General features: G+C 27.7%; 1 protein-coding gene and 1 non-coding gene across 5 annotated transcripts; one reads left to right on the forward strand and one right to left on the reverse strand.

Annotated features, from left to right (window-relative positions):
- Positions 1-1,381: 1,381 nt before the first annotated feature.
- On the forward strand, positions 1,382-27,617 carry LOC122517598 (V-type proton ATPase 116 kDa subunit a1). 4 transcript variants are annotated; one of them, XM_043636085.1, is made up of 15 exons: positions 15,601-15,709; positions 17,093-17,143; positions 21,747-21,893; positions 22,498-22,677; positions 22,807-22,935; positions 23,054-23,136; positions 23,386-23,512; positions 23,766-23,942; positions 24,077-24,289; positions 24,849-25,062; positions 25,377-25,800; positions 25,889-26,016; positions 26,530-26,768; positions 26,971-27,350; positions 27,467-27,617. In XM_043636085.1, exons 3-15 carry the CDS (start codon positions 21,777-21,779, stop codon positions 27,561-27,563), a joined length of 2,508 nt encoding a protein of 835 aa, XP_043492020.1. In that variant the 5' UTR covers positions 15,601-15,709; positions 17,093-17,143; positions 21,747-21,776; the 3' UTR covers positions 27,564-27,617. The 4 variants fall into 4 exon arrangements, with proteins under 4 accessions (XP_043492017.1, XP_043492018.1, XP_043492020.1 ...); XM_043636082.1 differs by lacking the exons at positions 15,601-15,709; positions 17,093-17,143 and adding an exon at positions 1,382-1,609; XM_043636083.1 differs by lacking the exons at positions 15,601-15,709; positions 17,093-17,143 and adding an exon at positions 1,382-1,551.
- LOC122517885 lies at positions 13,285-13,407 on the reverse strand. The gene has a single exon (XR_006303938.1). It is a non-coding gene; the product is annotated as a U4atac minor spliceosomal RNA (small nuclear RNA).
- Positions 27,618-27,858: the final 241 nt, after the last annotated feature.

Consider the following 27,858-nt stretch of genomic DNA (forward strand, 5'->3'; position numbering starts at 1 on the left):
TTTTGAAGTTAAACATCTATTGGAAGGGTATCAAAAATTTGTAAGCGACATGAAAAATGAAAGCTTTTAGGAGGAGCGTGTCATTTGAGTAGTGGGGGAGAAACAGGTAAATATCGATCGGATAAAACTTCCGGGAGATGGTAGGGGAAACTTAAGAAGTTTCATTTCAGTTGCGTGAGAGTTCCACGCGGTTTTCTTTTGTTTTTTTCTTTTCTTTTTTTTTTTCTTTTAAATAATTCTTTATACATATTCATATATTGATTAAACTTGACAACGAAAAGTACTTATTTATTTCAAACATAAAATGAAATTAATCATGACAAATAACACATATTAAAAAGTATTTCATTTTTCTCTCTGTGTAAAAATATCAGTTTGAAAATTTGTATCAAGATTAATTATTGTTAATTGTTTTCTTATCTATAGATCTTCTTTATGAAGGATATATCGTAAATTAATTTACATGAAAGAATCTCTTTATGTTGGAAATATAAATATTTATTTTTTTTTCAGACAAATACATATGTAAATATATATGTAAGATTTTTATTTATATATATTTATATATATATATATATAAATAAATTCGTTTAAATAACATGACAATGTGACATGTGTAAATAATAAATGAACATTTTATCCGTACAAATGAAAATAAAATAATCGGATATTTTCGCGAAATACTGCACAAAATCTATTCATAGATATATCAAATTAAAAGACTTGAGCGATTATTCGTCCGTTCAAAAATTAATGTAAAGAGCAAATGTATTTAAACAAATTATATCTATCAATAACATAACATGACAACATTTCAAAACATTTCTATTTCGTAATTAGTTATGCAAAACTTCGTCCAGATATTGCCACCTATATATAAATAATATGTAAACGAAAAAGGCGCGAGTAATTTGAAGTGGGTGAAGTTGAAAGAAATGGGTAATGGTGGGGGTAGGAGGAGGGGTATTGGTAGAAAAAATATTGTAAGGAGTGGGGGAAAGGTAGAAAATGGCGGGCTGTGGTGGGGAGGAGGAGGATCGAGTGATCGATGTTTGTGGAGGGAAATACGATTATATAAATCGTAAGATTTGGCACGCATTATTCGCATATGTAAAGATCAGAAGAGAAACATACAGGAATGAGATGGATGTAGGAAAAATAAAATAATAAAAAGCTTTTTAGAGGAAGGACTCGTCGTCAGTCAGTCAGTCAAGGTAATAGAAGATGATAATCGGTTAAATTATTCGACTAGACGGGGGGTGGGGGATCCATCCAGTTGTCATCGTGTTTACATTTGCCATTGGCGCGTGTAAATGTATTTTCCTAGTGGTGGTGGTGGTGATTGGTGGTGGTGGTGTAGTGGTGGGGTTTTGCGCGGCCGTTGGCCAGTTCTCGACGATCCGTCGAACTGTTGATAACGGTTACTGTGTTGGTTGTTTCGCTCCTCCTATCCTTATTATTGTTATTTAGATACGGAGCGCGGGAAAAACGTGGTCGGGAAACGGTAACCCCTCTGACTAAACGTGAAAATAAACAAATTAAGTTTCACGTGTACGTATTTTTTCGCAAATGCATCTTCAACGTTATTGGATATTATCGGGAGGAACGTGTAAGCAGTTTTCTCTTTTCTTCTCTTTCTCTTTCCCTTTCTCTCTATTTCCTCTTTCTTTCCCTCTTTCTTTCTAATTATCTATCTATCTATCTATCTATCTATTTAACTCGAACTCTCTTTCCTTTTCTTTTTTTTTTTTCTATGTGATTTCATAATTATATACAGAAGTGTACTAATATATTAGAAGAATTTTTGTAATCCAAAACCGTTTGATTTATATAGTATTTGATTTGGAGAAAATATATTGAAAATAATTGATATTTATTATTAAAATTCACGGAAATTTGTTTGTTTTTATTCTTTCGAAAGTTAATCAAAGATTTATTATTACCGTTAGGAATATCTATCGCGAAGAATTGTGGCGACGCTATGTGGAAGTAGTCGGAATGTTTTTTAAATAATGAAAAAGAAACAAAAAAAGGGGAAGAAGAAGAAGAATAAGAATAAGAAGAAAAAGGAAACGAATAAATAAACAAATAATAATAATGATAATAATGAAAGAGAAAATAAATTTTTGGGGTTATAATAGTTCGATTTATTATTAAGTATTCGTATAGTTCGTATAGAATAATTTCCAAGTTGCAAAGTTCATGACCGGTCGTTCGTCTTTAGCAGAGAGAATTCCTACATCGATATCATTTTAATATACGCGCACGCGTTCGAGGATTCAGGTTTGGTTGGTTTGGAGGAACGGTCAGAACCGGGTTGATCTCGTTATCTTTCCTATGATGCGTAAACGATGCGTATTTGTAAGTATACTAAGTTGATGACGATAACCTCTCAAGCAAAAAGATCCGGTATATTATTGCGATACTATTTATAGTCGTGTTCAAATATTTATTGTAACTACTGAAAACTTATCGCATCGATCGTAATGTCAAAATCATTGAATTTGAATTATTTGAAAAATTATTAAACTACCGGAACGCGGAATCTTGCAATTGTTTTTTTTTAAACGAGCTTCGTGATTGGACGGACCGTGTTTTTTATTTTGTATACGCAAACAACACAATTTGTATATAACGTTTTGTACAAACTTTCCGAATTTATTTATTGCTATATTATTTATAGTCGTGTTCAAATATTTATTGTAACTTCTCAAAACTTTTCGCATCGATCGTAATGTCAAAATCATTGAATTTGAATTATTTGAAAAATTATTAAACGACCGGAACGCGGAATCTTGCAATTGTTTTTTTTAAAACGAGCTTCGCGATTGGACGGACGGTTTTTCTTCTTTTTTTATACGCAACACAATTTGTCTATAACGTTTTGCACAAACTCTTCAAATTTATTTGATATTATTTGATTTTCTACTATTATTACTACGTTTGCGCAGGTGTGTCATAGGTGCGCGCGTGTATTTTGGCGAACAATGTAGCCTCGGTTTGGCCCGGAGCATCCGCCTATCGGAATGGTGTCAGGCGTCGAATGTAAATAGCCATATGAACGTAAGAATAGACAGAGAGACACGTTGGTAGCCGAATTTGTGGTTACGTTTACACGTACCACTTTTGTAATCGAATTAAAAGTACTACATCATACTTCCGTTTTCAAATTTTATTTCTCTTCGATTAGAACAATACTTAATATACTTTTTATTACAAAGATACTATTTAGGTACAAATTACATAATAATATAAATGCATACGTGTGTTTTTGTTAGATCAGAATATGTATAGGTGTAATAATAATATATTATTTCTTTTCAAATTATTATTATTATTATTATTGTTAATAATAAGATAAAATGAAGTATTTATTCCATTGTGTTTGATATTTTTTAATCATTAGGCAATAGTTTTGATGAATTTTTTTTTTTTAATTTCAATCTAACAGATAGGAAATGTCTCGTCCACAGATATAAATAAAATAACCTGGGCACATCGATTTTTTTCGTTCAGAGCAAAGAAATAATAGAGAAAGAGAGAGAGAGAGAGAGAGAGGAGAACATACACGGAAGGTTGTGACCAACGTGAGAATTGAAATCAATAGTATTTATCGTGGTGGAGTATCTGACGTATTTTTTTTACGACGTTTGGTATCGTCCTTGCAATATCTTTTTTTTATCTTTTTTTTCTTTTTTTTTTTATCGGAATTCACTCAGCAGATATGTCACGTTTGCAAAAAAAAAAATAAAAAACGATAACGATTATTTTCCTGTTTCCTTTTTTTTCCTTTTTTCTTTTTCAAATGGCATCACGCACCTGACACGAGCGCGCACAACTTTTTTCATTTATCGCAGGAATACATTTTTTCAATTTTTTCAATTTTTTCAATTTTTTTTTTTCTTTCAATTTAAATACCTCGCGAACAAAAATATTTGAATTAATAGAAGTTTCATCAATTTTATTTATCCTCCACGCGTACTATATTAACTATATAAAATATAATTGATATTAAATTCGTGTTGCATATTCGAAATGGTTATTTTTCTTGTTGTTTTTTTATCGTCGTCAAGGAATTCGGCACTTATCCAAAAGATGGGACCAAAGTCATTGAAAATAATGGACGACTGTTTCGAAGAATAACAGATGTATGATTGCATTATAAATAAATGTATTATATTTTTGTTTTAAAATTATTCGTTTAATTGTTACAATTTAAAAAAGAAAAATACATATATATTTAAACTCATAATTGTGTATACGATAGAATTTATATCAAAGATGTGATCATTTTAATCAATTGTTTTATTTGTTTTTTCCAACTAATTCATATTTATTGTCACACGTTAGATAATATTTGATGAACATTTAATATCATTCGTCATATTATTACGAGTTGTTTCTCACCACCACCCCCCTCAACCCCCACACCCGTCCCCCGATTAATTCATTCCGTAAATAAATTTATTTTTTCCAACGTCCTTCTATTGTTATTCCCGACACGTTTGTGTGTATGTGTGTATATGTGTGTTTTTTTTTTTTAAAAGTATTTGGCTTTTTATCACGAGGTCCATGATAGAAGAATAAAGTTCTACAGGGGGGATTTAACCAGCTGTAAACGGTTGGTACGATCACGAATGCGATTATGTAAGGACGGTATTAGAATAACGTTTTAACTTGACGTTTATTATACTAGCAAGCATTTTATCAAACACGTTCTCTTATACTGATGCCAATCTGTCCAATCGGTACGTGAGTCGAGTCATTTCAACTTATGAACTATGATCAAATGCTTGCAACATTGCACACACACACACACATATGTATTATATAGAAAAGATATTTTTGTGAAATAAATTCTTAAAGTGTCGAGATGTAATATCCGTTTTAATTAGATTCGATTAATTAGAAGGATAAACTATATATATATGTTACCGTCAAAGCTGGAAATCCGTCATTGCTAGCAATTCCTAGGCATTGTCAACAATGCAAAGCGGCTTTCGACAAAGTCGGAAATAAGACTTCTTTCAGCTTTTCTTAAGCATTGAACAAAATACTTTGGTATTCTATAGAATAAATTAATATTTAAGCAACGTTTAAAAGACATTTTTGGCACATTGGGCATTTTTGGGCATTATTGGGCATTATTGGGCATTATTGGGCATTATTGGGCACAGGTACACACAGCATACGCAACCCTCTACCCCCTCTCACAAACAACTCATATCCCCCTCCCCCACACACACAACACACACACAAACACACAAAAGTTCTGTAAAAAGTCTTATTTCCGACTGTGTCGAAAAATGCTTTGCATTGTTGACAATGCCTAGGAATTGCTAGCAATGGCGGATTTCCGGCTTTGACGGTAACACACACATATATATGTACATATATTTTTAATAATTATTTTGTTGTTTATTTTTTTGAAATGATGACAATGAGTTATCGACGAACATCGAATACAAACTTGTAATTTAATATTCTGTATTACGTGTTACATGAAATTCTTTCGCAATAAGATAATCTTTGAATATCTTGATTTAATTCATAGTCACGTTTGCAAATAACGTTGATTATTATTATGTGTTATTGTATTGTTTCTTCTTCTTCTTTGTTTTTATTTTTTTATTATTTTATAATAATCATATTGAAATCTATCCTTTTTTTATTTTATTTTATATTTCATTTTTATATTACTTAATAATAATTTATACGATTGTACCTCTGATACTTTTATGTAACGTTGGAAGATCTTTCTCTTTCTCTCTTTCTCTTTTTCTCTCGAGAGAGTTGTTTTTATTCGTTGAAACTTTCACGTTTCTCGTTTTCATCGGAACACATACAACAGTCTCGGTCACGAAAATATTCTAATATACATTAGTATAAAATCTGATATATTATATTATACGTTTAATATTTTCATTATATAACCTATAAACGATTAAGAAAATATTGATTTATCGTATATCATAATTATTTGAAAATTATGAAAACGAATCATTCACAAAAATATGTGAACAATGTGGAATACTGTTTAGTCATTATAACAGTGGTTCAATTCTTAGAAAATGAATGATACGTTGTAGTATGTTGTAGTAATAGTGATATACTCGTACAAAGGGGCTCGAGTATTCTTCAATTGCGTTACAATTGCGCAAATTAATTGAAAAATTAGTCGTCAAAGTAATGACGAGTCGTCCGACGTACGACAATTAATTTTTTTTCATCGGGGGAAGGGGGGAGGGGGGAGGGGAAAGAAAAACGCGATAATCGTATCGCTAAGTTTCAATTATTTTCTAAAATTACCAAGAGTTATACACTGTTGTTACTTTTTTTTTTATATATATCTTTTATAAAGATATATAATTTATTCGTTAAATAAGTGTACTTTGAAAAATTTCATGATATGCGTGACGTTATTAGAAAAATAAAAAACAAGCAGCAAAAATTGTTACAAAAATAGTCAGAATGTTATAATAAGTAACCGTGGTATCATTTTAAGATCAGGTAAACATGTTAAAAGTATTGCGTGCAGTAGAAGGGATGGATGACTAACTAACATAAGTGAAAAACAGATAATAAGTTATATTAATGCTATAAAACAGGAGAGAAAAAAGATACTTCAATTTGTTTAAAAATGTACATTTTTAAAGAAAAATGGGTAATCGTATATGACGTTATTCTCGACGATTAAATGAAATTCGTTGTTTATGGTGTGGTGCAAGGTAAGCAAGAACACGTGGACAAATATAAAAGAAAAATTTATACTTGTGTTCGAATTATTTTTATGACCAATTGTATATATGCATGTAGATAAAGTCGGTATCTACTTTATCGATATATTTATTACCGTGAAATTAAATAAATAATTAATAAAAATATAAATATATATATAATATTAAATTGTGCCTGTGTGATATAATATTATATGAATTTAATTAAAATTGATATATTAATTAATAAAAATAATATATATATATATTATTTTATTATTATATATATATATATATATATTATAGTGTGAAATTAAGTAAATAATTAATAAAAATATAAATATATATAATAAATAAATTGTGTATGTGATATAATATTATATAAATTTAATTAAAATTGATATATTAATTAATAAAAATAATATATATATATTACCGTGAAAGACCGAAATTGGTTAATGTTAAGCTACGTACGTATGTCCGAAATATTAATGTATAAGAATAAATGAAAATATTTGATCTTTCACCGAGGTATTAGAAATGTGTCGACACTCACCATGTGAATATATATATATAATTTTGTGTGTGTGTGTGTGTGTGTGTAAAGTTTTAAAGTAGCGTGTTTTTAGAGTTTTAGTAGCATGTTGATTAGAGTGAGAGGTATAGGATGAGTTTACACGGTAACGGTTTTAGGACTCGCCCACGGATACGCCTCGTTTTTTAAAAGATTTTCCTGTACCGAATGACGTCACGCTCTGATAACGGTTAATTTATAATATATGGACTAATTAGACAACGTTACACCGTTTTAACATTTATCTTCTTGATTCTTATTTATTTCAAGTTTATCCCTATTCATAATTCTTCCTACGAATATTTTTGTATATTTGTTACACCGTGAAAGACCGAAATTGGAGAATATCAAGATTCACGCGTATATGTCCGAAAAATATTAATATATATAATTAATATTTAAATAAATTTAAAAATCATATATATAATAATATTTAATGAATTAATATAATTTAATATTGAAATAAATTTAATAAATTATATATAATAACATTTTTTTAATTGAATTATATATATGTATAATTTAATATTGAAATAAATTTAATAAATTATATATAATAACATTTTTTTAATGGATATAAAATGTATAATTTAATATTGAAATAAATTTAATAAATTATATAGAATAACATTTTTTTTAATGAATTATATATATGTATAATTTAATATTGAAATAAATTTAATAAATTATATATAATAACATTTTTTTAATGAATTATATAAATGTATAATTTAATATTGAAATAAATTTAATAAATTATATATATAATAACATTTTTTAATGAATTATATATAAATGTATAATTTAATATTTAAATAAATGAAATAAAAAAAACCCAAATATATTCGATCTTTCATCGAGTTATACGATTAGGTATATGTCGACATTTCACTATGCGAATCTTGACATTAGCCAATTTCGATCATAGATATTAGAAGTGACTGGAAAATGAATGTCTTGTTTCTTTTTACATTCATTACAAATACAATTTTGAAATACACGACGAGTTAAGAAATTACAAACAAATATTGAGGCAGATATAACGTTAACTTCGTAAGAATCGATAAAAAATAATAATGATCTATGATTAAGAGTTGTCTATGAATTTTCTGATTTATTAACGCGAGAACTAAAAGTTCGATGTGTTTTTATATTAAAAATATTATATTTATTATTGAAATAGGTATCTTAGGTAGATTGGATGGGTTAAACAATTTTATTATTATCTTACAATAATAAATTATATGTTAAAATTTTACAATAATAAAAGAATCTTATTATTATCTTACAATAATAAATTACATTTTAAAATCTTACAATAATAAAAAGATCTTATTATTATCTTACAATAATAAATTACATTTTAAAATCTTACAATAATAAAAATCTTATTATATCCTACAATAATTAAAAGTTTTACGTTTAAAATCTTACAATAATAAAAAAATCTTATTATTATCTTACAATATAAATTATATTTAAAATTTACAATAATAAACAAAATCTTATTATTTCTACAATATTAAATTACATTTTAAAATCTTACAATAATAAAAGAATCTTATATTATCTTACATAATAAATTAAATTTTAAAATTTTACAATAATAAAAAGATCTATTATTAATCCTACAATAATTAAAATTTTTAAGTTTTAAAATCTTACAATAATAAAAAAAAATCTTATTATTATCTTACAATATTAAATTATATTTAAAAATTTTAACAATAATAAAAATCTTATTATTATCCTACATAATAAATTACATTTAAAATCTTACAATAATAAACCAAATCTTTATATTATCTTACAATAATAAATTACATTTTAAAATCTTAAAATAATAAAAAAAATCTTATTATTATCCTACAATAATAAATTACATTTTAAAATCTTACAATAATAAAAAAATCTTATTATTATCTTACAATAATAAATTACATTTTAAAATTTTACAATAATAAACAAAATCTTATTATTATCTTACAATAATAAATTACATTTTAAAATCTTACAATAATAAAAAAATCTTATTATTATCTTACAATAATAAATTACATTTTAAAATTTTACAATAATAAACAAAATCTTATTATTATCTTACAATAATAAATTACATTTTAAAATTTTACAATAATAAAAAAATCTTATTATTATCTTACAATAATAAATTACATTTTAAAATCTTACAATAATAAAAAAAATCTTATTATTATCTTACAATAAGATTTTTTAAACCGTCCAATCTCCCTAAGATATTTATTTTAATAATTTTATTTTCTGGACAATATAAAAACCAATTAAATTATATATATTTTAAATTAAAAAAAGACAACGCGCGCACGAATTTTTGCTTCAACCTAATAGCTTCAAATTCCAATATGAAATCAATATCGATAGTATGTATAAATGTATGTATGTATGTATGTATGTATTACGAAGTAAGAGTAAAAGTTCGATGCTCCCCGATCACTTCTGACGAACTGAATGTGAGAAAATGAGAAAGAAAATGAGAATGAGAAAGAAAGAGAGAGAGAGAGAGAGAGAGACATCATCGACTCCTTCCTTTCTTTCTTCTTACGGTCGTTGACATTTCTAAACTCGTGAAGCTTCTCCTTCTTCACGTTACATTCCATTAAGTCAGTAAACAGAGTGTAGTTTATTTGAACACGCGGGTAACTCACTTCATAAGCCGAAATTGACGAGCACATAAATCACCTCTGCGTGCTGAACAAAAAAATCCTTTTTTTAGGGGTTATATTCTTTATTTTTTTCTCCACACGTAAAAGTACAGTCTACGGTCTCTTCTTTTTCTTTTCTTTTTTTTTATCTTCATCATCATCATCATCATCATCATCATCATCTTCTTCTACTTTTAATTCTTCTTTTTTATATTGGTATTTAAATCGTCCAGTTATGCAAGAAAAAGTGGGGCTGCTATTCTTCCGTTCCCTGTTTATTTTCATTTTCTGTTTTTTAACCTAACGAATTATTTTTACTTACTAGCCAGAAGTAAGTTTTCTTCGGTGGGAAAATTATTTTGATAGATCTTAGCGAGTTTAATATCTGTGTGTGTGTGTGTGCGTGCGTTAATCTCGTTTAAACTTAAGATAATAATAATATTCGTTAAATATACGAAAAATAAAGAGAGAGAGAGAGAGAGAGAAGAAATTTCTTTAACGATTTTGACGTCAAGGATTATTTTATATAACTTATTACACGAGAAAGAATTATTATTCTAATTTTCTGAAGAAAAATCGTGCACGCAAGTGCACACGCGAAAATATATTTTTAATTTCGTGTCTCGTAATCGTTGATACAATCAAAATGGAAGAAAAAAGAATTGGGGGGTAGGGGGAGAAGGGGTAAACGTTTTGTTATTTTTAAATAAAAAAATACAATCAAAATGGAAGAGAAGGGATGTGGGGGGGGGATAGGAGGAGGAAGAGTTAAACGTTTTGTTATTTTTAAATAAAAAATACAATCAAAATGCAAGAAAAGGGATGTGGGGGGGGGATAGGAGGAGGAAGAGTTAAACGTTTTGTTATTTTTAAATAAAAAAATCGTCGTAGAGTTTAGTTAATTAATCTACGCGATTAAAATATTATTGTCAAGAATTTTCTCCTTAGCTACGCAATTTTTCATACAATTATTGTTAGTAATTGCGGGTAAAATCATAGTATTACGGGAGAAGTTACATCAATCGTGGCCTATTGGAATTATTTAAGTACATGTCGAGCTTTGCTATTATCGACTGAATCGACATGAATGCACTGACACACATACACACACGCATGTAATAATGTAAATGTATAGGGTGGACTGAGAAGTAATGTTACATGTTGTTTTCATAGAATGTCAAAGAATTTCATTTCATTAATGTTCATTTTATTAAATTTGTGATGATGTTGTTTTCATCGAATGTTAAAGAATTTCATTTCTCATTAATGTTAATTTGATTGAATTATAATCATGAAAGATATGAACATGTCAAATATTTATAATCTTTTTTATTGAATTTATTTATTATCTTCGTTTAATATTCCTTACGTTTAAAGATCCGTTCGTTATCGGTTTATTATTATTATTTTGACAAAGAAAGGATGGCAGCACAAATACCAAAAGAAAACTTCAATAGTCGGTAAAGTCAATTTCTTTGATACTTTCAATTAATTACGTATACTTAAATGAGTCATCTATAATTAGATGTATTTATGTGCTAATGTAAATTTACATTCCCATTTGAACGGAGAAAGTTGAGTCGGGAAGAACGCGGATAAAAGTTACATACATGCACAAACACACATATATATATATATTCATAAAGAAGGTGTCCCAATTGAAGGAGGTCACGTAAATAGTTTCTTTCTTTTTGTTCAAAATATGAAGTATATTTAAGACATACACTTTTTGACTCGTTTCAACAAAAATTTGATCCTTTGGGGTCGAGTAAGGCTTCCGGTTAAATTAGGCACGCAGGTTAAAATTTTATTTTCCATGAAGTATCTTTTTTGAAATTTTAATATTACATTTTTCATATAATTAAAAGTAAAGAAAATATTTAGGTGGGGGGCCTTTTTTAATTGGAACATCCCGTGTATATACAAATACAATATGATTTTTATTTAAAGACATAATCTCGCTTAAAAACGTCGATGATCTCGGATGACTGTAAGGATATTTCGCGGTTTCCTTTGTCGTACTTTAGCAGATGTAACATACGTATGGTTATTAAGGTTATTCAGCCGTTGATTGCGGTCCAAGGTTCCAACTACTTAGCCATTTTGTACGAGTACTCGGCGTAGGTCGTTTGCCAGTGGCTAACTTGCTCAATATGAGTATCATAACCGAAAGATGATCTCAAGAACGTTTCATTAAACTATGAAATTGTCTGTATCATTCCATCTATGATTATAATATTAATCAAATATTCGAATTTTTTTCATGTTGCGAAAACGAATGATTTAAAAGGGAAAATAGTAATAATAATAATAATTCGTAACAGCGGAATATTTGAAAGATGTGACGATGAACTTAAATAACTCGACTAATTAGGTGGTGGTTTTCATGAAGAGACCAAATTATTCTCGCGAAGCTATTTTCTCACGATAATAATAATAGACTTAACCGTATTGTTAGGGTCGTTAAATATATTTCATGAGAAAAATATGACCCTTTTATTATCACAACTGTAGTATTGTCTCTTGAAATAATTTTATTTCTTCTATTTTTATATATAGAAGAATATAATAGTGAATTATATAATATTATGAAATTACTAAAAATTCTTGAAATTGTTCTTACAAATTTTGTCGTACAGAGAGAGATTCCAACTATTTAAATAAAGCAGTTATATATATATGTGCGTGTTGCATCTTTGAACTTTAGTTTCATACACATACATATATACATTCTAGAGAAATAATATCACGTGAACGAGTTTATTTAAATGTAGACTGGTGTGTGGACAAACACGAAAAACCACAAACCAGACACAGTAAACTATTACTACTACTGGTGGCCCACATTCGGCTTGCGTGTACTATTCTTTACGTGCGTTTAGAATTTAACGTTGCACAATCTGTGCTTATTGTGCAAACGCGCGACACATTCACTGTGCAAAACATGCTGTTTTATAAAACAACACAACACACATGAAATAATAATTAACTGCAGCAGCAGCATTTTGCACGCATCGAGAGACTTACTAATAAGTTCAGAGAAACGATGATATAAATGAGGAATCAAAGAGGATTTTGTTTCGTCATTCATCACCAGCATTGAACACGCAAAATTGTATGTGTGAATTCTTTCTATTCGAACACGAGGGGCATTGTAATAAAATAGAATGTTTTCATTCTATAGTAATAAATCTGTCTACCTATCTTATTCTAGAAACAATTTCGAATTCTATCGTTCCACTTCATGAAAATGTTACTATGTTTTGATTCAACCTAAATTATGATATAATTTAGCCTCTTGTAATGTAAAGAGGCTTCCAAAAATTGCATCTCACATTTATTAGATGCGGATGCGGGTTATATCAAAATGGGTTTTAGCAACAGTGCCCTCACTAGACGATCATTGAATACTTTGCTCCCCAAAGACAAGGATGAATTTAAAACATTGAGCAATGCTTACATATAGTTATCAATGAGCGTTCACTTACGAGAAAGCAACTGCCATCTTGCGATACTTTTGGATATCATTAGAAATATGTCGCGGGAGGTACGATTTATGAATCGATATTATTAGTTTTAATTACTTACACCTAAGCAAATGTTTCCTCTTGAAAATGTATTTTGGAACGTTAGTTGTGAAACGTTTTCCTGTTAATTTTATAATTAAATCGAAATATACGTTTTTAGTAAAACGTTTGTGTGTTACGCAGGTAAAACATGTGTCTTCTCGTTGCATTATGAATTTGGGTCACGAGATAGGACGCTTTGTATTTACTTTTTATTATCTCAGACATAAATTTATTTCATTATATTGACCTATTCTTCTTTCTTAAAGCTTTTTAAAGCTTCCTTGAAAATATGCATTATTTTTCTTTTTTAAAACGTATAATGTGATACACGTGCACAAACACGAAACCACGCCCGCGTACAACGATTCTATTTGTTTATCGTTGGAAATATATATTTTGTTTCTGTTTATTACAAATCTTTCTAACATTGTTACAATGTTACAATCTGTGACGTGAAGTATAGTTTGATCAGTTTTTGATCAAACTGTGAATCTTTTATCAGATAGTGATCCAACAAATTGCGAACACGTTGACGAGTGATGAGATTGGAATGAGTTTCAACAGGAGGTGGGGGTGAGGTGGGGGGGGGTGGTGGTAGAAGGTAATTGCAAAATGTTTGGGATGCATGAATCTTTTTTAAACATTTACGAATATGAGATTGAACAAAAAAAAATGTTCAAAAAGTCGTATGACAGATTTTGAGTTGTAACAATTAAACGTTTTTCGACAAATTTCACAATAAGTTTTCCATTAGACGATGAAAATATCGTACGTGGTGAAGAAGGAAAATAAAAATAAATAAACAGCCTTAGGAGAAAAAAAAATAACAACAATTATAGATCGTTTTTATTGGAAAACAATAAAATAATTTGAATAACATGCCCGCAAAATGATTTATTCCAGTGTATAATGAAAAATTGATTATAAAAGTGCAACAAAAGGTGCGCAGAACGTAAAGATAACCGCGTTCTCGTCGTCGTCGTAAGTTTTTCCTTATCTTTACATAAGGTATATATAGGTGTTGTGTTATTGTTATAAGGCGAATGAAAAATAAAAAAAGAAAAAAGAAATATAAAGAGGAGAATATTTGTCATTGGGTGATCGTAAAAGTTTATCTTTCAAACATGTAGAATGTGAAGAATTTTTCAACGATATTATATTTCACGTATTATCCATATAAATATATAACAGAACGATTATATCATTGAAAAAAAACAATAAATAGAAATCAATCGTAATCTGTGTTACAGTAATTATCAAATTTGATTAATTGTTAGTAAAAAAAAAAAAAAAAAAAAAGTAAAAAAAAAATAAAAAAAATCCAAACGAATTATATATATATATATTATTTACTTCACATTTAAAAATGATTTATAATCTACAAAAATAAATCGTCAAATAAATTTGAACAATCATTTTTGATTTCACATTATAATAAAATTGACTATTTTATTTCTCAATTGATTAAATTCCATTAATTCGTTACCTCTCTCTTTCTCAATACACACACACACACACATACACATACCTATAAGTATATGTATCGTGTACGAGTGTGCAAAGATTTAACTAAAAGTTTTGAATAATTTCTCGTATTTTTTGATTTACGATTAATATCCAACTTCTACAAAAGTATACACATACTTATGTCTGTGTGTGTGTAGTGTGAGTGAACAAAGATCGATAATCGCATATCATGTATTGGAAAAAGAGAAAACAACTTATTAGAGAAGGCGGTGGCTATGGAAGTTCATCACGAGGTTTCTCTCTCTCTCTTTCTCTCTTTCTCTTTGTGTCCACACCCCAACCCTTCTTCTTCTCTACTCTCCTTCTCCCTACTCCACCCTTTATTCCACCTCACTTCACTTCACTTCACCACCACCACTACCACCACCACCACCACAACCACCATCACCATCACCACTACCAACAACAACTTCTACTCTTTTCTATCTCTTTGATGTAGGAGTAGGAGTAGGAGGAGGAGGAGGAGGAGGTGGAGGAGGTGGAGGTGGAGGTGGGATTTATTCAAGCGTAGTGTTGAATCTAGTCAAATCACTCGTCATCGTGTTCAGTGTTGCACCTGCCGGATCGTACGAAAGCTTCACTTCACTTCGTTATTTTTCGTCGTTGATCTTACGTATTCGGTCTTCTTCGGGTTCTTCGTCGGTGTTGCCAATTGTTTTTCATATATCTCTTGGTTCCTTTCTTTTTCTAAAGGTTTGTGCTAAACAATAATCATTAATTAAACAATTTCATATTATTTTTTTTAAGGTATCTTGAATTTTGATTGAATACGTAGGTGTAATTATAGTTTTTTGATTATATTCGTAATTATTAAATAAATAAATGATTTTCTTTGCGTTTATTATTTTCAAAATAATATCCCGGGATTGTTTATACGCATGCTCGAAGTATTTTCATTATGTATATCTATACATATACATTATTCATCATGTATATGTATATATATATATATATACATTCATTATTAGTATCGGTCTTCTTCGGGTTCTTCGTAGATGTTGCCAATTGTTTTTCATATATCTCTTGGTTTCTTTCTTTTTCTAAAGGTTTGTGCTAAACAATAATCATTAATTAAACAATTTTATATTTTTTTTAAGGTATCTGATCGAATACGTATGTGTTATTATAGTTTTTTTCTTATATTCGTAATTAGTAAGTAAATAAATAATTTTCTTTGCGTTTCTTATTTTCAAAATAATATCCCGGGATTGTTTATACGCATGCTCGAAGTATTTTCATTATATATATGTATATATACATTATTCATCATGTATATGTATATATATATATATATTCATTATTAGTATCGGTCTTCTTCGGGTTCTTCGTAGGTGTTGCCAATTGTTTTTCATATATCTCTTGGTTCCTTTCTTTTTCTAAAGGTTTGTGCTAAACAATAATCATTAATTAAACAATTTTATATTATTTTTTTTAATGTATCTTGAATTTTGATTGAATACGTAGGTGTAATTATAGTTTTTTTCTTATATTCGTAATTATTAAATAAATAAATGATTTTCTTTGCGTTTATTATTTTCAAAATAATATCCCGGGATTGTTTATACGCATGCTCGAAGTATTTTCATTATATATGTATATATATATACATTATTCATCATGTATATGTATATATATATATTCATTATTAGTATCGGTCTTCTTCGGGTTCTTCGTAGGTGTTGCCAATTGTTTTTCATATATCTCTTGGTTCCTTTCTTTTTCTAAAGGTTTGTGCTAAACAATAATCATTAATTAAACAATTTTATATTATTTTTTTTAAGGTATCTTGAATTTTGATTGAATACGTAGGTGTAATTATAGTTTTTTTCTTATTTTCGTAATTATTAAATAAATAAATGATTTTCTTTGCGTTTATTATTTTCAAAATAATATCCCGGGATTGTTTATACGCATGCTCGAAGTATTTTCATTATATATATGTATATATATATACATTATTCATCATGTATATGTATATATATATACATTCATTATTAGTATCGGTCTTCTTCGGGTTCTTCGTAGGTGTTGCCAATTGTTTTTCATATATCTCTTGGTTTCTTTCTTTTTCTAAAGGTTTGTGCTAAACAATAATCATTAATTAAACAATTTTATATTATTTTTTTTAAGGTATCTTGAATTTTGATTGAATACGTAGGTGTAATTATAGTTTTTTTCTTATATTCGTAATTAGTAAGTAAATAAGTGATTTTCTTTGCGTTTATTATTTTCAAAATAATATCCCGGGATTGTTTATACGCATGCTCGAAGTATTTTCATTATGTATATGTATATAAATTCATTATTAGTATGTAAATCGTACAAATACAATAAGAATAATAAATTACTATTCGATTAATCAGTCTCACGTGTTTCTATTAAATAGTTATTATCTTTTTAAGAGTTGTGCACGAGACTATGGGATGATGACATTGAATATTATGATTATTAATTTGTTTTTTAATTAAATTCGAACTGTGTTTTAACGTCTAACGATTCTAACATCATTAATCTTCATTATATTATATTTCTGTTGTTTCTTTTTCTTTAGAGAAATTATTTATTACGATATAAACGATTTTAATAATCGAGTGATCTATTAAAAGAAAAAAAAAGGGAAAAATAATAATTAAAAATGTGTGGAAGAATTGTTAGTTTTTTTTTCTTTTTTTTTGTTTTTTCAAGAATAATTTCTTAATCGATAGATTGAGATCCAAGTTGTAACGGTACTTATTTCATAATCACGTTTCCTTTTTTAGATAATTTATCGTAGTTTGTTGATCAACCAACCAATCAACGTTACACACAACTAAAGAATATTCAAACGACACAAAATATATACGATAACGCATTATTATTTTATATATATATATAAATATAATCATTTTCAATTTCATATATTATCATTATTTTGATATCTCAAATTTATACCAATGATTAAAAATTAATCAAACGAACAAAATATTTCTAATATTAATCGTAATTCATAAGAAACGTGAAAACGCGATAGAACGTAATTAAGAAAAACGAATTTCGTTGTTTAATTAAATTTCTCATTCGTGGAAAAATTCTTATTATTATTATTATTATTATGATTAAAGAGTAGGGGAAATTACCAACGATATCAAAAAAAAGGATAAAAAAGAAGATAAACGAGATATTTATTATAACCATCATTTATTCTCTTTGACTTATCGTTCGTATCGTGAAGTGGCATAGATTAGAATCTGGAATTTCGATCGATCGTTTTTTTAATAAAGTTTATTTCTTAATAATAATAATAATAATAATAACAATAACAATAATTATGACGATGCTAGCAATGATAATAATAATAATAATAATAACAATAATAACAATAATTATGACGATGATAGCAATGACAATAATAATAATAATAATAATAATAATAATAATAATAATAATAATAATAATAATAATAATAATAATAAATATAATATTAATATATAATAAAAATTTGTGAGTTGAAAAATATTTACCATAAATTTTACTAAATTATATTATTTACTATCATTACTAAAATTCATATAAATTATTTGATTTATCTTTATATTTATATATATATATATATATATATATATATATATATATATATATATTATTTATTTATTTATATATTTATTATTTTATATTTATATATATATTATTATTTATTTATATTTTATATATATTATTTATCTTATATTTATATATATATTTATATTATATACTAAAATATATATATATTTTCTTTTAAATTTGATTAATACTTATCAAGAATACTAAACACTCGACAGAAAGGGGTTGGAGGGGGATGGTTAGAGGTAGACAGACGAAAAGAACATTTTTTTTATATTTGATAATAATATTGACATTGATACAAAAAAAAAGATCTTTGTCGTGTTGTAATAATAGTAGTATAACGTACATCGAAGTGTAAAATAAATTAAGCTAATTAGGTTCATTTGTTATTACTTCCATCCATATGGTATTCTCACGCGACGTTTGTTTTTTTTTCTTTTTTTTTCTTTTTCGTTTTTCTTTCTTTTTTTATTATTTTTTCTATCTTTTTCTCTAAACGCATGCGCGTGGCTGCACCCACCTATCTCTTTTAACAGGTAAAATCTATCGTCTAGTCGGATAAATCGATGATCAAGGACCCACGTACGTCGTAACAGGAGGAGTGTCGTCGCATTTAGTATTCAATTCAATTCACTATAGTTGTTTCATTATAGTATTCATTATGTATATATATATTTTTTTTTTGTAATTTTATTTACGAAAGAGAATTCATTAAATTTGCCATTTGTAATCTAATCGAAGATCGATTAACACATTTTATCATCGTATCACTCCGTTCTTTTTTTTTTTTTCCTTCTCTTTAATTCTTTCTTTCTTTTTTTTTTTCTTATTTTTAGTTAATTTTTTTGTATTTTACGTAATCATCGATTGAATCACTAATAGATTGTGATCATTCAGGTGTTAATTGTCGCGACTATGTTAGATAAAATGGATACGTTCAATTGTAGTTCGATAAACGTATGTATATATATGTTACCTGTGAAAAATCGAAATTGGATAATGTCAGGTAAAGATTCACATTGTGAAATGTTGACACATACCAAATACTTTGATGAAAGATCGAATATTTAGGGGTTTCAAATTATACATTAATATTTTTTCACCCCAAGTGATCATGTTCATTTTTACGTTCTCTAATTTTTATATATTTCAATGGTAAAATATATATATATATATATATATATAATAAATAAATATTATAATAATTATATATATTATTATTAATTATATTATAATTAATTATAATATAATAATATATTTTTTATATTAAAATATATATTATTACTTTTTTATATTTATTGTATATAATAATTTATTTTTTATATATATTAATGTTATATTATAGTATTATTAATTATATTATAATTAATTATAATATAATAATATATTTTTTATATTAAAATAAATATATATATATATAATTATAGAATATATTAATGTTATATTATAGTATTGTTAATTATATTATAATTAATTTTAATACAATAATAAATTTTAATTATATAATATAATATAATAATAAATTTAAAATTATAATATAATTAATAATACTATAATAATAAATTTTTTATATTGAAATAAATATATATATATATATAATATAAATATTTATTATATATATATATATTTTTTTTTTGCTTCTATCAGACGTAGGTAATTTGTAAAATAGATTTATTGTCTTGAGAAAAGAAAAAAACAAAAAAGGCCAAGTTAGAATTGTTCGTTTTCTAGTTCTCATCGTTATCTCTATTGTTTACACACGTCTCTCTTGTAATGTTCTCCTTTTCTCCTTTATTTCTTTCTTTCTTTCTTTCTTTCTTTCTTTCTTTCTTTTATTCTTTTATTCTTTCTCCTATTATTTTCTTTTAGGTTATTTTACATTACGCAATCAGATTACGTAGTTTTTCAAAACGAGTAGTCTATTTGTTTTATCGATAATCAAAGGAATTTAGATTTTATCTAACTTTTTTAATATCCGTTATATTGTTCTAAGTGATTTTTATTACAGGATTATACGTGTACGTGTTTATGATAGTTGGGGTATTGTTCAATCAGTGTTTTTTTTTTTGAAAATATTCTTGGATTAATCTTAATTAATCATTATAACAATTTGTGTTTTATTTTTAATTTTAATTTTCATTCGACGAATAATTTTTAATAAGTATACACTTTTTCCTTGTTATTTTCATTTCAACGATCACGCTTGTTGAAAAATAATCAAAATACGTTTCTAGGAGAAACCGAAAGATAGAAATAAAACGAAGAAAATTTTTTATTTCATGCGACATACACCACTTACGTAAATGCGAATAAAGTCAATTACAAAGGTCTTATCTTACTGACATCTCTAAATTTTTTCTTTGCATGTTTGATTATTAAAACTCGTCCTCGTTTGATTTATATGATCTTAACTATAACGTGAATAACGTTAACGTGTTTCAGAGAAAACTTATTTCTTTTCTTTTTTCTTCTTCTTCTTCTTCTTTTTTCTTATCTTTTTCTTTCATTTTTATCTATCACCTTTTATAGGTTATTTTTCTTATTTTCTTGTTTCTACACTTGTTTGATACATTCCAAAAGTTTATCTTTGTTTGTTATCGCGTTTAATTATTTTAACGTTGGACAATTTTACTTTTGTCGAGTTTTAAAAAGATAAAGAAGAATAAAAAAACAATCGTACATAATAAAATAACATTAAAATGAAAAATATTAATCGTACGTTTAAAAGGTAAGAAACTTTATTTAGGAACACCAAAAATCATGAATAAAAAAGAAACAATTTATAAATTCTTAAGAAATAATTCATTTCTTAAACGCGATCAAGGTGAAAATCGAGTTTGATTTGCGACCCTTATCTTGTATCAATATTTGAATGAGTTTTTAAGAACACCGATTACATCTGCGAATAAGCGACATTTAAATTTATTTGCTAACATCGTTGAACATCGTGATCGAACGTAAAACAAGCTTACACGATATCTCTCACGATCAGTCGTTGGATACACAAATTTGTTTCATCCCTTTTTGATATTTTTGTCAGAGACTGTATTTATATAAAAATAAATTTGAATAATATATCGAATTATTATTTTTATAGGGTAAAAATCATAAATAACCTGCCTTCAAGATGGGGGCAATGTTCAGGAGCGAAGAAATGGCCCTTTGCCAGTTGTTCATCCAACCCGAAACTGCCTACCTTTCCGTTTCCGAACTTGGAGAAACTGGCACGGTGCAATTTCGCGACGTAAGTTTTGTCGAATCCTTTTTTCCTTCGATTTCATTTGATTATCGATCAAGTTAAGCCTGGGAACCCCAATAAGGCTTTTGCGAAACCAAGTTAGACCACCAGATTAACAATTAGTCAGGTTTAACTTGGTTCCCAAAAACTTCATTGGACCCATGGACTTTATTCGGGCATCAAATATTTATTCATCGAAAATAATACTTATAAATAGATTGATTATATCACAGGGAAGTTGGAGAAGGTAAAAAATATTAGAACGTCATGTTTTATTGGGACTTTTTCGGCAATTATAAAATATAAAATTGCAATATAACCTCAAAAATTCTCATAGTTCATCGAAATATTAAATAAATAGATATTCAAGACTTTATATCTCGATGTTAAATGTTCATTCATTCAATATTTATAAACTTCTTCGTAGAAGGTAAAAAATATTAGAACGTCATGTTTTATTGGGACTTTTTCGGCAATTATAAAATATAAAATTGCAATATAACCTCAAAAATTCTCATAGTTAATCGAAATATTAAATAAATAGATATTCAAGACTTTATATCTCGATGTTAAATGTTCGTTCATTCAATATTTATAAACTTCTTCGTAGCTGAACGGGGATCAGAATTATTTTCAACGAAAATTTGTCAACGAAGTTCGACGATGCGATGAACTCGAAAGGAAGCTTCGGTACATCGAAGCGGAAGTGAGAAAGGATGACGTACCGATACCAGATAATTTGTCGGAATTACCAAGGGCACCTAATCCACGTGCGATCATAGATCTCGAGGTTGGAGACAATTTTCGTTAAATTTATTTATTTATATTTATTAAATTTATTTATTTTTATTTATATTTTTAAATCGTCATATTGTTTTGATGATTAAGATAATGAATAAAAAATCTTTGCAATTTTCAGGCCCATCTCGAGAAAACGGAGAACGACATACTAGAGCTGAGCCACAACGCGGTCAATTTGAAAAGCACCTATCTAGAACTGACGGAATTATGGCATGTCCTCGAGAAGACGCAAGTATTCTTCACGGAGGTACCTAAAAGTAGTTGAGCAGCTTTTCCTCTCATAGCGCGCCGTCCTCCTTCGTGTAATCGATGTTACCGTTTTGTCGAAGAATCAAGAGTCGTTTCTTCTTCTTCTATATCAACAGGAAGAGGCCAACGACTCGATCACTAGGGCTCTGATTAACGAGGAAGCACAGAATCCGAGCGCATCGAGTCGAGGTCGGCTCGAGTAAGTATAATTAACAATAATAATAAATAATTATTATTAGAATTAATCGAAAGTTCGTATATTTTTTCATTAATATTTACAAAATAAATTTTACAACAAAAAAAAAGAAAGAAAACGCGCGAACTTTTGATTCACCCTAATAAATTAATATACCTAATATATTTCAATATATTTACATTAATTACATTTAAAATTCTGTAATGAATAATACAGCACGTTGAATTTATAATTGAATTTTCATTTTTATAGATTCGTTGCCGGAGTGATTAACCGCGAGCGAGTACCAACCTTTGAGAGAATGCTTTGGAGAATATCACGTGGAAATGTATTCCTTCGTCAAGCAGAACTCGAAAAACCATTGGAGGATCCAGCTACCGTTAGTGTTACGTTCATTTTGTTATTAATTGTTAATGTGAAATTAAAAGTTCGTACGTTTTATGTATAATATATGAAGTAATTTGATTGATTTGAAGAGAAGAAAAATTCGATTAAAGTTGCATTATCCGAGACAACAGAATAAAACGCACGAATTATTGGTTCACTCTGATTAGAAAGGTCAACGGTGCATCTCTTAAAAACTGTTTTCTTTTAATTTTTTTTTATTTCTTATTTTTTGGGCTCGTCCTTAGGGCAACAAAATCTATAAAACAGCTTTCGTCGCCTTTTTCCAAGGTGAACAATTGAAGAGCCGTATCAAAAAAGTTTGCACTGGATTCCACGCTTCCCTTTATCCTTGTCCAAGCAGTCACATCGAACGTCGGGAAATGGTTAAAGATGTACAAATACGATTGGAGGATTTGAACTTGGTGAGAATTTATTTAACAATATCGAGATTACGTTAAATCGTAATATTTATTTATCGATTAGGAATATTATATACACATACATCATACGTGTTCCTTTGCATGTTTTTCTCTGCCCATCTTTCGATTAATTTTAGGTATTAAATCAAACCCAAGATCATCGTCAACGCGTATTACACAGCGTAGCCAAAGAACTATTCAATTGGAGCATCATGGTTCGTAAAATGAAAGCTATTTATCACACGATGAATCTATTCAACATGGACGTTTCGAAGAAATGTTTGATAGGGGAGTGTTGGGTACCCGTTGCGGATCTAGGAATCGTTCAGGCTTGTTTAACGGAAGGATCGGTAAGTTTTTCTTTATGTAACTTACCTAAATCTTGATAACAATTCATTTTGTAAATTTAAACAAAATAATAAATAGATATCACAAGGTAACAAAACCAGAACATTATATTTTGATCCCCTTTATTGGGACTTCTTCAGCAACTTGATCTTAAACGTTTAGAGTAGTTCTTATAAAGAAGTCCCAATAAAGGGACTAAATGTTCAACAAAATCAAGAACGGTGTTCTGATTGTTTTTACCTTGTCCAACTTCCCTTTGATATCTATTTATTATTATTATTTTTCGTTGGACGCGATAAACAACTAATTGATTTAAAACTAACCTCAAAACTACTTACGAAATGAAATATTTTCTAACGAAATACGAGATGGTCCATATATAGTGTTACGTTTAGTTATATTCATTGTTGTTTGTTTATATATATTAGAATATTTCAACGAGTATATTATCTTTTCAATGGGTTGAGTGATTAAAAAATGTAATAATTTATAACACCTTACGTGGGCCATCTTGATTTTTAGATCAACCAACTCTCGTATATAACAGTTATCTTCTATTAGAAACTTTGTGGTAGTACGATACCATCTTTTCTCAACATAATTCAAACGAGCGAAGATCCGCCAACTTTCAATAGGACAAATAAGTTCACAAGAGGCTTTCAAACGTTGATAGATGCGTACGGCATAGCTTCCTATCGTGAAGCTAACCCTGCACTTTACACAATTGTAACTTTTCCATTTCTTTTCGGTGTCATGTTCGGAGATGCTGGTCACGGTGAGTGTCAATTATTATTACAAAATTAAATAAACGATATACAAGATGTTAAATCTTTAGATATTAAATTAAAACCCTAATACGAATATAAATTTTTCTTTCGAAAATGATTTCTATAGTTTTATGAATAAATTAAGAATGATACTGAAATATCTGTGTGTTTCCAAGTTGAATAAAACATTTACGAGTATACTTACGAGGATAAATTTCTTAGTTTTAGTATTATAAATTTATATCTAAAGTTTTTGACAATTAAATTTAGGATAAGATTTTATTTATTAAATTAATATGAATTTATTATATCCACGGGGCAGGTATAATATTGACAATTTTTGCGGCTTTTTTGATACTCCGCGAGAAAAAGATCATGGAACAGAAGCTTGAAAATGAGATAGCAAGTATATTTTTCGGTGGACGTTATATTATCTTACTGATGGGTATATTTTCTATTTATACCGGTATCATTTATAACGATGTATTTGCAAAATCGTTGAATATTTTTGGATCAAGTTGGAAAATCCATTACAATTTTACGGATTTAAAAGATCGTCACGCGATCACGTTGGATCCGGCTACGAATGCTTATGAACAATCACCATATCCACTCGGGGTTGATCCAGTTTGGTCACTCGCCGAAAATAAAATACTTTTCCTTAATTCTTTCAAAATGAAATTGTCTATAATATTTGGGGTTGTTCACATGATATTTGGAGTTTGCATGAGCGTAGTTAATATAATGTAAGTAATTAGTATGACTTTAAATTAATTTCATTCATTTTTTAAATCACATTTAAATTATAATAATCGTTGTTGTTGTTAATTGTAGACATTTTAAGAAATATTCGAGCTTGTTCTTCGAATTCCTACCGCAATTAATATTTCTTCTGGTCTTATTTTTCTACATGGCAGTTTTGATGTTCATTAAATGGATCATATACGATGCTACCTCACCAGGTATATTATATTATTATTAATTATCGCGTTCAAAAAATAAATTAATAATAAATAGATATCACTTACCTTGGGGACGAGATAAAAAATATCAGAACATTATATTTTGATCTCGTTGAACGTTTCGTTCCTTTATTAGGACTTCTTCAGCAACTCTAAAATATAAAATTACGATATAACCTCAAAAAAATGGCCGTTTCTAAGATGGATTCCATATTTGAAAATGGCCACTATTTTTACATCAACCTAATAATTAATTGAACAATGAAATTACTATACCAATACAATACTAATTCAATCTTGACTAGTGTATAATAGTCAAAGTATCATAATACTTAAATTAAATAATAATTTAATGATGATAAAGGAACGAAACGTTCAACGAGATCAAAACACGATGAGATCTGATTTTTGTTTACCTTATCCAACTTCCTCCCGTGATATCTATTTATTATTATTAATAATTTTCACGTTTTCGTGAAAATTGATTAATATATTTGAACATTTACATTGCAGAAATAAGATATAGACCGGGCTGTGCACCATCCGTGTTAAATACCTTCATCAATATGATGCTCTTTCAACACAGTAAAGTAGAAGAAAATTGTTACGAATTTATGTTCGAAGGTCAGGCGACAATGCAAATGTGTTTCGTATTTATTGCACTTTTATGTATTCCAATAATGTTATTCGGTAAACCGCTTTATACGCAGTTTTGTTTGAAACCAAAAACTAAACAAGCTGGGAAGATTTTTGTAAGTATTTATATAATTATATATAAAAAATATAATTTAATAGAATAAAATATATAAAATATAATAATATAATAAAATATAATAATAATATATATTTATATAAATATATAAATAATTATATATAAAAAATTATATATAATTATATATGAAAAAAAAAGAAAAGAAGAATAAGAAGATAAAATAAATTTGAATTGTATTACAGACAAATGGTAATGCTTCTCAAGATATAGAATTACAAAACGCACCGTCGAGAAGTCAAGCTGCCAGTGTACACCAAGATCATGATAACGATTTTGGTGAAATGATGATTTATCAAGCCATACACACGATAGAATACGTTTTATCAACGGTATCACATACCGCTTCTTATCTACGTCTTTGGGCTTTGTCATTAGCTCATTCACAATTATCTGAAGTTCTTTGGAATAGGGTTTTACGAATGGGATTAGGAGCAATGGAGGGGGGATACCTAAATAGCATCATTTTATTCTTCATTTTCGCCGGTTGGGCATTTTTTACAATCTGTATTCTCGTTTTAATGGAAGGATTATCAGCCTTTCTTCATACTCTTCGGCTACATTGGTAAATGTTTTTCTTTTTTTGATTCTTTTTTTTTTTTTTGATTTATTTTTTTGGATTTATTTGTGACGATATTTGTAATGTAAAACTATTTTGATTTTTTCCTATTTTTCTTTCAGGATGGAATTTATGAGTAAATTTTATAAAGGAGAGGGACACATTTTTCAGCCATTTTATTTTAAAAATATCTTGGATGCCGAAGATGTCGAGGATTAAATTCGTTTATATGGATCAATTAATTGTAAAGCAATAATACGATTTTTATTGAAATATTTCGCTTACTATCAAAGATTTTCTATATCTCACACGATTAATGACATTTTATTCTTATTATTATTATTATTATTATTATTATCTGAATTGAAACAAGACACACAGGCTTTTCCTTTTTTCAACTTCCGTAATGTGCCTTTATCGAAATTTTAATAATGATAAAAATACTATTGCAAAATATTATTCAATATTTTTCCATTGATCAGTGGAAAAAAAAACAAAAAATTTAATATTTCTA

This window comes from Polistes fuscatus, unplaced genomic scaffold, assembly GCF_010416935.1.
Source record: "Polistes fuscatus isolate 324 unplaced genomic scaffold, CU_Pfus_HIC Scaffold21, whole genome shotgun sequence".
NCBI classification, from domain to species: domain Eukaryota; kingdom Metazoa; phylum Arthropoda; class Insecta; order Hymenoptera; family Vespidae; genus Polistes; species Polistes fuscatus.